We start from the raw sequence: 12792 nt of genomic DNA on the forward strand, positions 1-12792 counted from the left end.
TCGCGCTGTTGGAAACTTCGGGACAGAACCAAATGCGCATGGCCAAATTGATCCCCGTTCAACAGAAGCCTTAAAAAGTCAAACGCAGCAATGGGCATGATGCAGCACATGCAACAGAACCTGGAGGCGGAGGTGAGAGGCAGTCACTCAGACATGCAAGGCGGTCATGGTAGAACTGGGTTCTACATCAAGGCAGAGGGGGCTGACAGCTACTGAGGAATCTGCAGAACAAAGGACCCTTGGGTGGTTGCAACGGACGCATCACTAAACCTGCATGCAATAAGTAAGTGCAGAGAGAAGGCCCAGATGTAGTCACAGTGGGAGACGCCTTCAACAGCTGCCCTAGAGCTGGACATCTGTGGACGACACCAGGCTGACTGCACAGGTCCATGGGCGGCTGTTGGCCCTGGGTGGGTACTGAGCCTTCTGAAGTGGGCATGCAACCAAGGACTACGAAGTTACAATCTAAATAAAAAGTGAGCAATAGAGCATCGCCCTCTCCCCCATCCCGACTAAGCCGAGCCAGCACCCTAACCTCAGAGCACTGGGACGACACAGCCCTCTGAAGGCTGACTGCAGAGGAAGGTGTGCCCGTGAGATGCGGCCGAGCTTTACAGTGACACCATCTCAAACAGGATTTGGCTTCACTGGGCAGTATAAAATATGTTGTTAAGTGAGTCTCACCCATTTCTCTTTACTTTTTAACGGTAGCTATGAGAAAACTAGTGAACTCACACCACATCCCTATTGACAATGGTCCCTGAATTAGGTCATATGGGGCCTTTCAAAGAGGATGCCTGTAAAAACCCATCATTGATGGATTATAGTGTGGTGGGAAGATATTCTAATTCAGTGGGCTTTATGCTTTAAACCCAAAGACGACCTTCCTTAGCGAGGGAGACAAAGGAATTAAGAGTGTAACCTGACTGTCTGACTTCCCCCTCCCTTTCAATACCTCTGGGAATCCAACACAGAGACAGTGATATGAGGACTCCTGAAAAATTCGAGAACACTGAATCTAGTTTGAAGATGGCTCCCCCTCCCTGAAGCCTCAGGCTACAAATGCCTGCATATTGAAAGTGACAATAAATTGAGCAGGCAATTAAGACACATGAGACAAAACTCTGAAGGATGAAAGTGGGGGAAAAGCTAGACGGATACAGAGACAATGCAGGAAAGTCATTGTCTTAATAAGCAGCTATGTAGAAAAAACTCAAAACTAAGAAACAGGGAACAGCTAGGAAAATCAAGGATGAACGGAAAACGTGTGCATCAGATTAGGCACATGCAGAGTGCTGCCCATCCCAAAGCAGACGCTCAAAACTGAGGGTACATACAGCACAAGTACCCAGAAAGGAACTAGACAAACCCACCCACCCCTTAAAGTCTATGCAAAACCGTCCAACAGGAGCCACAAAAAAGGGGCTGAAGAGATGGCTCAGCACTGAAGAGCACTTGCTCTTAACCTGGCTTCAATTTGCAGCACCCACAGGGCAGCTCACGCCCGTCTGTGACTCCAATTCCAGGCCCCCTGACACCCTCACACAGTCATTCATGCAGGCAAAGACCGATGAACATAAAATAAAAATAAGTTGTATATTAAAAATAAAAGACACAAGAAGTAACCAATTGAATTTCTCTCCTTTCCCGAGCCGCCTCCTTCAGAAGTGCCAAGCACTGATGGACTGTCTGGTAAACTGTCGCTAAGTTTTGAGACACACGGTTGTCTCTGTTGCTCCCAAGGCTCAGATATTTGCGGGAGGCTATTCGCAGCTCAGTATGCAGTCCCGGACCACGGAATGGCACTCTGTCCTCTGTCATAAATGTTCGGATGGCAAAACCTTGACTCTACCCTTGATGAGTCAGGACTTCCTTAGCTTTGCGGTGACCCAGGATCAAACTATCAGACCAGAAGCAATATGCCTGTCTCAACCACACAGACACCATCTTGTCACAGCTGAAAAGACATTTATAAAAACAACACCCCAAAGAGTCCTGGGTGAACAGTCGGAGGCCACTTGAGAGCGAGGGGACAACGGTTGCTATTTTACATGCTAACTTGCTACTGTCACCAGAGAGGCCTCAGCATGGACCTCCTCAGAGCTTCCAGTCTTAACCCGGGGTGGCCAGTGCTCCTGAGTGTCATCCGGCCTCCTGGGACAGCGAGATTCGAACACGCCTGATCAACGGCAGGGCCCGGAGGGCATAAAAGAAGGGTGGTGGCCAACAGCTCAGAGTTCTCGGTGACTTCAGGTACTCAGGAGCCCAGGTTGGTATGGCCCAAAGCAGGTAACGTTAGCCAATAACGAAGACCTAGTGAGGTTTTCTCACTTTCCTTTATTTAATAATCAAGTGAGACCAGTGCTGGTGCCTGCATCTGGGACTGCCTTGCCTAGTAACCATGAGGGTCTGTGTTTGGAATCTGATCACCAAACAATGTGCAACTCGTCGGGCTGATTCACTTCAAAGAGAGAGCACACAACCCTCTTCAGCCAGACTCCTGGATGCTAAACAGTGTTCCTCAAAGGAACACTTCTGACTGTGACTCGCTTCATTAGAGTTGTAGCTCTCAAGAATTCTAGGTGAAGTGAAGTGAGACTGGTTAATCTGCTTAGGAGGCTTTCTGTGGAGCAGGTGTAAGGGAGACGCCTGTAACACCTACAACACGGAGTGAGACACATTAGAAATGACACCTTGATAGGACTCCGGCACGAGGAGACTCCAACTGCTTTGCACAGTGCCGGTCTCCCAGCCGCAGCAAACTGCGATCAGTGTGCAGCTTTGCACAGTGCCGGTCTCCCAGCCGCAGCAGACTGAGCTCAGTGTGCAGCTTTGGCTTCAGCAGACGGCCTTCCAGTTTATCTGTGTCTCAGTCCTTTTATTGATGAAGAACAATTTCCAAAGGAGCTGAAGGGGTGGTGGTAAGTGCAACTGAGCAATGCAGATGGCTGGACTGATCGCTAACTGTCAAGCTGTCTCAATGCAGTCAACAGACCTTTGTGCCACCTCAGATTTAGCCACAAGCTGAGAGAGCTCTTGACAGGAATGAAGTCAGCAATGACCAGATCAGGTAAATCATGATGTCTGTCAAAACCCACCCAGTATGGGTGGCTAGTATGATGACCGGGGTTAGAGAGACCTAGGCCCCCCACGCCATCATCCTCCACTGCAGATGAAGTGACTGGGAAGGGGGTTACACTGAGAGGAGACAACGAAAAGTTAAGTCCCTTCAAACTTATTCTAGCTTTGACTGTTGCCAAGGCCTGGGACTCATCCATTTTGAGTAAGATTTCACGTGGGACAGGACAGTGACTAAGCCTCCAAAACTCTTCTAGAGTGAGGAGGCTTTCACCGCAGATGCTGCAAGCTTAGCAGGGCTTGCTTACATGTGGCGCGGCAAACGGAAGACTACCATCATTGGCCTGTCAGGGGAACGAGAGCGAACACGCAAACAGACCTGTAACTCGTCCTAGGGGCTGTTCACAAACGTCCCAGGGCACACCGCATCAGACCTGACCTGAACACTAGGGTACCTGTGCTGGCCCCTGTGGTGGGGTGGCGCACACACCCGGTACAGGCCAGGCTGCTCGGTCTGTGACACGGTCACTACATACACCTGAGCAGCGTGGGCTCAGGACAGAGACAGGTGGGAGGAAAAAAAGACGCTCAAAGTTTCAGTAATTCAATAATTTATTCCTCTAAAAAAGTGTGTAAAAGTATATAGCTCTCATCCACAAGGTATATATGAATGACATTTAAAATGGAGGCCTTTATCATTGTTTCTTTTTATCAAAGTCTTTAGTGTATTGAACCAGCGCTGTGCTGTAGTTCTTAAATGAACAACACATATTTTTGTATTCTTTCCAATTGTCTGCTATATATAAAAGAAGCTCACTGCAAAAATGCTTGAAGAAAAAAGGAAACAAAAAATCAGAACTTCCCAGAAATGTACAGCTTTTACATTTAAAAAAGGCTCTGAAATATACATACAGGCATGCCGGACAAGCCCTCCCCGCTCCCCTCCCACCTCCCCATTTCAAACCATGGTAGGAGTTCTGATTTCTGCAGAATTTTCAAAATTAAAAATTAAAAAAAAATAAAATAACTTCTCACTCTGTAGCAAATCCAGGGCTTGTACATTTCAGATTAATTCTGTAAAAAACTCACAAGTAAAATAATGCATATTTAAGGGAAATATTATACAGACTTTTTCACACAGAAGTACATAATAAGATTTTTTTAAATCTATTGCCATTCATTTATTTTTGCACAAAACGTATAAATATGTCACCAGCCTTTCTTAACTTAAAAACTTAAATAAAAGACACCAGATGAAAACTACCCTTTGCTGCCTTCTTTTAAAACTTTTTATAGTGTTTTTCTGTTTTTTTGTGTGTTTTTTTTTCATTTTTTCTTTTTCTGTGTAGAGTTGGGTTTCTAGGGAAGAAAAGCCCCTGCAGTAAAAACAGTCCGTTTAAAAAAGACAGAGAGACAAACAGAGAGAGAGAGAGAGAGAGAGAGAGAGAGAGAGAGAGAGACAGAGAGATTCAAAGTTCTGATGAATTCTGAGAAAAAGCAACCCCAAGTGGTAAAAGACTACAAACATCTACTTTACAGCCGTCTTCGCCAGGGAGACTTTATACAAGTATACATCCCCTTCGTCTCACGCTCTTCAAAAGGCCTTGAGGGTTTCCTCTCTGATAAGAAAAAATAGCACTGCGATATTTAAGTCAATTTTACACTGTACACGTTAGATACAAATGGTTTGATATATCAGATTTTTTAAGCTATACATTGGAAAGTCAACCCCCCCAGCTGGTGGGACAGAGAACAGTCACCCGTTTACAAGTTATTTCTCTGCTTTCACCCCCCACCATCTGTTATTTAATATAATGTTTTAAACGTTAGATTATCTCAAGAAAAATACTTTTACAAAATCATATCAATTATTACATTTTCCTTTTTTTCTCTGTTAATAACCAGGACATGAGAGTCTCTTGGAAGAACTTGGTTTGCAGGACTCTCCACGGAAGTCAGGCTCACCGCCCAGCAGGGCTCCGGGAAGCCGGTCCACACCACCACCCACAGCAGAAACGTGTGACATACGGGCTAGAAACAGGGCTTCAAAGTCAACCCTAAGGTCTGGGAGGGGGAGTCAAAAATACTTCAGTCAGCTGTTAATGCTTTAAAAAGGCATTGTTGTTTGTTTTGTTTTAAAGTCCCACACGGAGGCTCAGCTTCAAGTACTGATTTAACGGTTGAGTTGTACTATTTGTTTCTTTGAAATGATATTCCTATGGTCCAGAAGAAAATTCACCATGTTTGTAACTGGTTTGGTTGTGATATGTACAAAAGTCCCCTTTGATCTAATGAAAGGAGAGACCTGAAAGGGTTTCTGTAAGAATTCTCTAGAAAAGGTATTTCCATGTGACTGTATAGAGAAGTGATTCTGGTCCTTGCCGCCCCCAGCTTGGGGCTGAGCCTGACCGCCTTCGTAGACAAGTGTAATCCACCCACGATGTGGGCCACACAGCACAGCAGAACACTTAGAACCCTGATGGTTCTTACCAGAATCTACTGCTGGGTGTCTGGTATGATCTCCCCAGTTTGTTCTCGCTCCTTTTCTGGCTTCTAGGACAAGAGGTATGTGGTCAGAGAATCCTATGGTGGGTCTCAGTGGGTTTCAGCTACTGTACCTGGTCCTCAAGATTAGAAAAAACAAAGTTGCAAAAACCTTACAACAAAATTAAAAATAAATAAACAAAATGCAGCTGTCTCCAGACCTCCTGTGTCTACAAGGGTGTGTGGCCAACCAAAGCCCTCCTGACAGGCTGGGGAGGCGGAGACCCCAGTACTAAATCCTGTACTGGATGGAGCTGGTTCCTAGTTGTGACACGTCCCAGGTTATGGAGTCCGGGTGACCCACAGGCATCCACCATTGGCTAGAGGATTGCATCCAGAGGGCTGGACAGCCTGACACTAACAGAGGCTGGGAGCAGACGCTTGTGCAAAAGGACAATGTCTCTTCTGTTTCCCTCGTAAGCCACCAACAGCCACCACTTCCTGGTGACTGTGGGCTGCATACATCACACATTGGCTCAAGTCACTTCTTAAGGAGATTTCCAGGTCCTCACGAAGCACGTCAAGGAGTCACTGCGGCATGAACACTGCAGGATGACAAGTGCCTGCTCAGAAGGCGTCACAGTGCAGGGCTGTAGGGAGTGCTCTGGAAAAGGCCGGGCATCTGTAGACTGGAGCTGGCTCCTTGGCCAAGGCTGCAGGAGAGCTGAGGCAGAGGGACCCGCTTCCTGGTTAGAGCATGTTCATGATGGCGTTGTACAACTGCGTGAGCACCACGAAGTGGATGGGAAGGCAGGAAGTGCGGTCCTGGGTGGCCGGATTGCACGTGAGCCAGGAAAGGGCATTGTACTGCTCCAGTACAAACCTGCCAGGGAGAACACACAGATCAGCTTCTGGGCCCCGAGGATTGGGGTGAGCCTGGAGGCCAGTGCAGCCCACCTTTCACTCCTTCACACTGCACTGTCTAACTATGGGGGCCGCCAGGGTCACTAAACATTAAGATGAGGCAAGCCTGAACGGAGACTGCTTCATGTTGGCTAAATGCCAAAATAAGAATATCTTGGTAATACTGAACTGAAAAATGCACCAAATACCAAATATTTCATCAACATTTGGCTTTAACCAGTTTCTCAATGTAAATCTGTTGTGGTCACTTGAAAAAAAAGTGTGGCGGACAGGGTCTACCCAACTATTCCAGATATTTAGTACATGTCCTGAAACTCGGCTCACAGCCTTAGCTAGCCGCCTGAACACTGGGCTTCTGGGCATACAGCATACACTTCACCCACTGCAAGGCCCCTTGTTCTGTGTTCCACCAGAGAGTCCGGAAACCAGGATCTTACTGATGAGTGAGCACGGGGAGAAGCTCGTATCTTCCCAAGGCACTTGACAGGTTTTGCTTGCTTGTTTTTGATTTGTTTTAAAGATCTGGTCTTGGATCTGGGAAGGTCGCACGGTTAGTGACACTAAGTCTTAAGTTTCTGCCCCAGGATCTGTGTAAAGCAGGGCACAAGAGTGCACACCTATAGGTCAACAGTGTGGGTGGGATGAGGTGGACACAGGCCAGGTGAGACCGTCTCAAAGAGTGAGGTGAGGAGTGACTGAGGAAGACAATGGCTGACCTTGGGCATGTGCACCCACGTGCTCACATCCACAGGGTCTTGTGTAGCCCAGGCTAGACTCTGGCCTTGAAGTCAGTAAGTAGCTGAGGGTAATTTTGACCTCCTGATTCTTTTGCCTTCTCTTTCCGAGTTCTGGGATTACAGGCATGCACCATTATACCAGACTCACAGCATAAAATTTTATGTGGTGCTAAAAACAGCAAAAGAGAACCCATGCTTCTGGGATGCATTTTGCAACACAGAATTTATGCTGTAGTCAAACACATGTATCTATCTATAGCAGGGGAGGTTACAATGTGTTTTCAGGTAAAACAGTTCTAGACACTGTCTTCCAACTGTCCCTGTACCCCAGCCCTGACACTTTCATCACCTTCTTGGAACAGGAAGGGAAGTGTCCCACACACTTTACTGTCTAGTGAATGAAGCACAAACACCGCCTGTCCCAGCACGAGTGGGAAGACTAGAACACTGTTCTGCACAAGTAGCAGTGTCCCTGTGAGCATCGCCCTGCACTAGTAGACTGAGGGAAGCAAGGAGGAAGGAGCGTCACCTTAAAACATCAGATGTGGTCTTGGAGTCCAGAGGGTGTGGAGCCCGCTGGGAGTTCCTGGCAGGAAGGAGCTCATCTGTCTGTGCTACGGAGATATGGTGATGGAGTGAAGCCTGTCGGGGAGAGAGAGCATTCATGCCCAGGTACGGAACAGCAGAGAAGAACCACCAAGACCCCGGAGTCAGACTGCTATGACCAAGCGCTCCAACTGCTCAGTCACCTCCTGTGACGTAGCACCATATCCTAGAGTTAAGATCAAGGCCAGTTCCAGGGGCTTCTCTTCCTGGTTTAACTCACTTTGTTTGCTTCTTTAAAAGAAATACTTATTTTGTGTGTACACACGTGTGCACATCGCAGCACACATGAGGGGCCAGGAGACAACTTGTTGGAGTCAGTCCTCCCCTTCCATCACACGGGTCCCGGAACTGAACTCATGACTTACCGAGCCATCTCACCAGTCCATCTGTAACACAACAGTCCATCACACAGAATGGTTGTGCCTATGCAAGGCTGTGTGCCCTGTCACCAAAGCTCAACAATGGCCACTACTAGTCACTCTATTTTGAGTATTTTCCCCTTTGGAATATTTTAAAGCAAAACCAATGGTTGTATCATTTCTCTTGTAAATTTAGGAGGCAAAGCTTACAGATAAGAACTTTAAAAAACAGTAATATGTATCATACACAACAAAAATGCATGATTCCTTTGTATCAACTGATAGGTTACAGACAATCTCCCCACTGAAAGGTTACAGACAATCTCCCTTGGTAATCTTGAAACTTCCTTTTCCTTCCTCCAGTCACGGGCCAACCTGGTGTGTGTCGGAAATGAGTAAGGAGTGTCAAAGGCTCTGCAGTCGATGTGGCTGATCTGTCCTGTGGTTCTTTTAAATACCTTCTACCTTTCAGATTCCTCACAAACCGACTGTTTGATCCGGAGGCTCAGTTACGGGTGTGTCTCCAGCGTGGGCAGGCAGGAACACATCTATGTCCACGTGAGCGCTGAAGACTTCAGCAGCAGTGTAGCTAGAGGCACGGCTGGCTGTCCCGAGGCAACAATATGGCAGACTAAACTGCGTGAAGCGACGGTCCATTCCCGTCATGCTTTGTCTTCAGGTGAGCAGACTGCTCCCACACCACCTCCATGTCTGACTACGCCTGGCACCTAGCACAGAGTGACAATTCACTGTGTCCTTTAGGGTCACACTGTGTCTGCCACCTCTGATTTGGATGCAACCTGACAGTCCAGTCCTGGGGAAATTCCTTGCTTTGATAGCCAACAAAATGTTATCAGCTATATCCTGAATATTTCTCACTTTGGGTCTGGAATCAGTCAGTTCTTCAATGAGCTCAGATGTTTTGAGCAATAAGTAAAAATTAGTAACTACAATCATTGCAACGTAGGTGTTTTTTGTAGCTAAGCTGTTTTTGTTCCCAGGTTTTACAGAAGAACAAATGTAAAAACTACAAATTTCTATGACGTGTGGTATTACACCAAGTCCCGAGAAACGCGCTTTTACTCCCGAGTGTTTAGATTCCCCCTTCCTTGTCCCTGGGAGATACAAACATCTCACAGGTCAGTGCTGCAGAACAAGCACACAAAGTCTGTCCCGCTATGTGGTGAGGCTGCACAGTTGGTTCCGTCAGCCTTACTGATGGGCACTTAGTTCTTCCCCATCTTTCACACACCATCCTGTTTGTATATTCTGAGACAGTATTGCTGTGCTATTCAAGTTTGCTTCAACTCACAGCTCACAAGACTCCCCCACCTCAGCTCCCTTCCTAGCTGGGCATGGGCATGTACCAACTACATTTGCCATTCTTCACTTCTGCAACACAGAGACTTCTGGTGGTGGCTGTGCTGTGCCAAGGGGGAGGTCAAGGCTGTTATTACTCAGTACCCTCCTTTGCCAGGAGTCCTCCTTTCCAAGGTACACTCTCAAACCTGTGTCTCTTGCCAGCCTTCGGGTGAGGAATGGATTCCATTCTAGGCTCTTCACAGTCTTCAAGTTTGGAGTCTTGTTTTAAAGCCTTGAGTTCTTTAGGTTCCAAAAGTCATGCAAGGAGAAGAACCACGGAAGTGAAAGGCACAACTGACCCCAGCTCTGCTTTCTGGAGGATGCTGCAGGTGTGCAGTCGAGCAGGGCTGTGCTGCAGGCCAGGGTCAGCCGCCAGTACTGACTGGGACAGTGCCAGGCTGAGCCACATGTCGCTCCTGCACTTACGATGGCCCTGATCACCTCCCTGAGTTAATGTGGACTCACTTCTTAATGGCAGGTTTGGGTTCCTCTCCCAAACCCACTCTCCGGTAACTGTATCTCCTCAGAGTATTAAGTGACAGGAGAGAAAGGAATACAAACAGACGGTGGCAGCTAGCAGGAAATTTCTAGTTCAACCAAATGAAAATCAGAGCCCATGATTGTTCTTAAACTCCAGAAAGCATCAAACCAACCTTTAGGAAGAGAGGGCACTGGTTCCGGGCCTGGGGACACGATGACCAGAACCACTGCGGGAGGTTCTCCGCTTTGGCAGTCGACACAAAGTACCCCAGGGCCAGCGGCTGCTGCTTGAGCTCCTCTGGGGCCTCCCGGGACAGAAGCCGCTCGCCCTGGCTCTGAAAAACACGATGAGCATCATCAGGAGCTGACCATGTTTTCCCCACGACTCTGGTCACTAGTGATGGTTTCCTGCCTGCATGTCTCCCACCAAGCCCCTGGCAACTGAGAAATATGACATGAAATACACAAGTCTCTGCGGTCAGCTCAGAGACATTGACAAAAACTATGAACAGCCGAAGGTCCTGACAAGATGGATATACTGGTGCTGGGGCTTTATGCTACAGCGTGCTGAGACAGAAGAACCTAGCATCCTTAGCTGCTCTTCTGCCATTGGTCCCCAGAACCCCCAGAGCACACCTGCCTTCCATCATCACTGGGATGAGAACTAAGCACCATGTACCAGAATGCACAGGGCAACAATGCTCCTGCCGCTCTGGTGGTGCTGTGGGAACCATGCATCAGAATGCACAGGGCAGCAATGCTCCTGCCGCTCTGGTGGTGCTGTGGGAACCATGCATCAGAATGCACAGGGCAGCAATGCTCCTGCCGCTCTGGTGGTGCTGTGTGAGTGCACTATGTAAAGTCTGGAGTGCCTTACTGCAGCACTTTCCGCCCGTTAATGGCTATCCAGAATTTAAAAGGTGCCTTTAGCACAAGTAAGTGATCGGTGATCAGTTGTTTCTGGATGCCTCCTATTTAGAGAAACAAATGATCTTTAATTACTTACTATATCAAATCCTATCAACTCTGATTCTGGACAGAATAAAAATAAAATTATGATGGCCCAAGAAAACAAGCAAAGTCGGTGCACACACATACACGTGCATGCAATCCACACTCTTAAGAGATAAGGACGTTAAGGTAGGAGGATCAGACTTCAAGGTCAGCCTACTTGAGGCCTGCAGTAAAATAAATAGCCTTAACTCGATAAACAGTCTAGAAAAAGAAAACGCTTAAGAGTTTCTTGGAGTCACCAGGCTGAGGAGCTCAGTACTGAGAAAGACCATCTGACTAGTTTCAGGACAGAGCTGTTTGTATGCAACACTGAGGCTCTAAGAAAGGAAGAGCACACAGGCACCTCCATCAGGCAAGGCTTTATGAATGCTAAAATGAACTACAGCAGCAAACACATGACTGAGGCTTGCTGCAGATCATGGTGAACCACGTCACAGGAATATTCATTATTCCCGTTTCAGTAAAGAAGCTGCTGGTCACTCTCTGCCATCAGCCTAAAGGAAACCTCAACATTCACCACCTCGTCCTCCCTCACTGAGGGCTCTGCAAGGTCCTGTCTAGGAGTCAGTGGATGGAGGGCTGCTGCACTTACTCAGGGCAGACACCAGACAACAGCTTCTCAGTGACTTAATCCCCCAAGAACCATTACTAGAAGCACAGCACAACCACAAGGCCTTTGTCCTGCTGGCTGGGACAAAGCTGACACGAGACTTTAACCCTCTGCCAGCCCAAGGCATTTGAAGACTGAGCTAGTGCTGAACTCTGGCTTCTTCACTGGTTTACAGCAGTGACCTGGAGACGTCTGTAAACTGTGCACTGGGTGGCTCTCGATGCCTCCCTTCAGGCTGCTGTCAGCAAGACCAGGACAGTACAGGAGAAACAGAGTGGACAGAGACACGGATGCTGCTCGCAGTCACATGCTGAGCAGCAGCTCTGCCGCCTCTTCTTATTAAAGCCACTGTCTGGGAAGATGCAAAATGCTAAGAAAAAAAATTTTCTGGTTCAAAACCAAAATCATTCAGCCCCTCTTGGGGAGGCTGGCATGGACAACATGTGCCTATGGTTTCTTAGCCTTTCAACTTCCCTTGCCACCTAGAACTAAGGAAACAGCAGGCAGGAGCACCACCGAGCCTTGCACCGCAGAGGACTAGCTTTCTAATAAAGGGCGCACTAGGAATGTCTGGAAGGTGCTTTCCAAATCCCTGCTCTCCAAAACTGGGCTGGGAAGCTGCGGCTCAGCCGCATGCAGTCAAATCACGGCTGCTGATGGTGATGACAACTTTCCTGGGGGTTGTGGTTGTCCTCGGCAACCTCTTTCCAGCAGTTCTTACCCGACTGTGCTGGAAGTGAGAGCCCACACCGATTCCGGAGGGAGAGCCCGGGGAGGGAACTGGGGATGAGTTGGGAGAGGAATGGAGGTTCCCAGTCATTAAGATGCCAATGTCGTTGTCCATATCGTCTGGGAATGGAAGGTCTACAAACATATCATCTGGAGGGGAGGAAAACAGGAGAAACGTTAAGAAGTAACCATACTCCACTTTACCACCTCATGCTCTACTCCTCTTCAACTGCAGCAGGCTACTGCGGACACCTAGCATCTGCCTGCTGCGGAAGTGCTATGCGCTGTCTGTGTTCTCTCCAGTGACCTCCTAGCCAAGTAAAAACACAGCGGAGAAACCACAGCCATGGAGAAAGCCCCCAACTCCTTACAGCTCCGAAGACAAATCAAAAGATGAAAGACAGCTTAA

The 12792-nt window shown here is 47.8% G+C and overlaps 1 protein-coding gene across 7 annotated transcripts in view; it reads right to left on the reverse strand.

Moving 5' to 3' along the window:
• Positions 1-3672: 3672 nt before the first annotated feature.
• The window catches only part of Med13l (mediator complex subunit 13L), a 227010-nt gene continuing 217890 nt past the window's right edge, over positions 3673-12792 (reverse strand). For all 7 annotated transcript variants that reach the window (XM_085681246.2, XM_085681237.2, XM_085681234.2 and 4 more), the window contains 4 exons: positions 12376-12533; positions 10204-10365; positions 7753-7865; positions 3673-6445 (listed from right to left, as the gene is read on the reverse strand). In XM_085681246.2, the coding sequence (XP_085537372.1) occupies positions 6313-6445; positions 7753-7865; positions 10204-10365; positions 12376-12533 (566 nt within the window). In that variant the 3' untranslated portion in view covers positions 3673-6312. The remainder of the gene's footprint in view (positions 6446-7752; positions 7866-10203; positions 10366-12375; positions 12534-12792) is intronic.

Source organism: Myodes glareolus, chromosome 2, assembly GCF_982192425.1.
Source record: "Myodes glareolus chromosome 2, mMyoGla1.1, whole genome shotgun sequence".
NCBI classification, from domain to species: Eukaryota; Metazoa; Chordata; class Mammalia; order Rodentia; family Cricetidae; genus Myodes; species Myodes glareolus.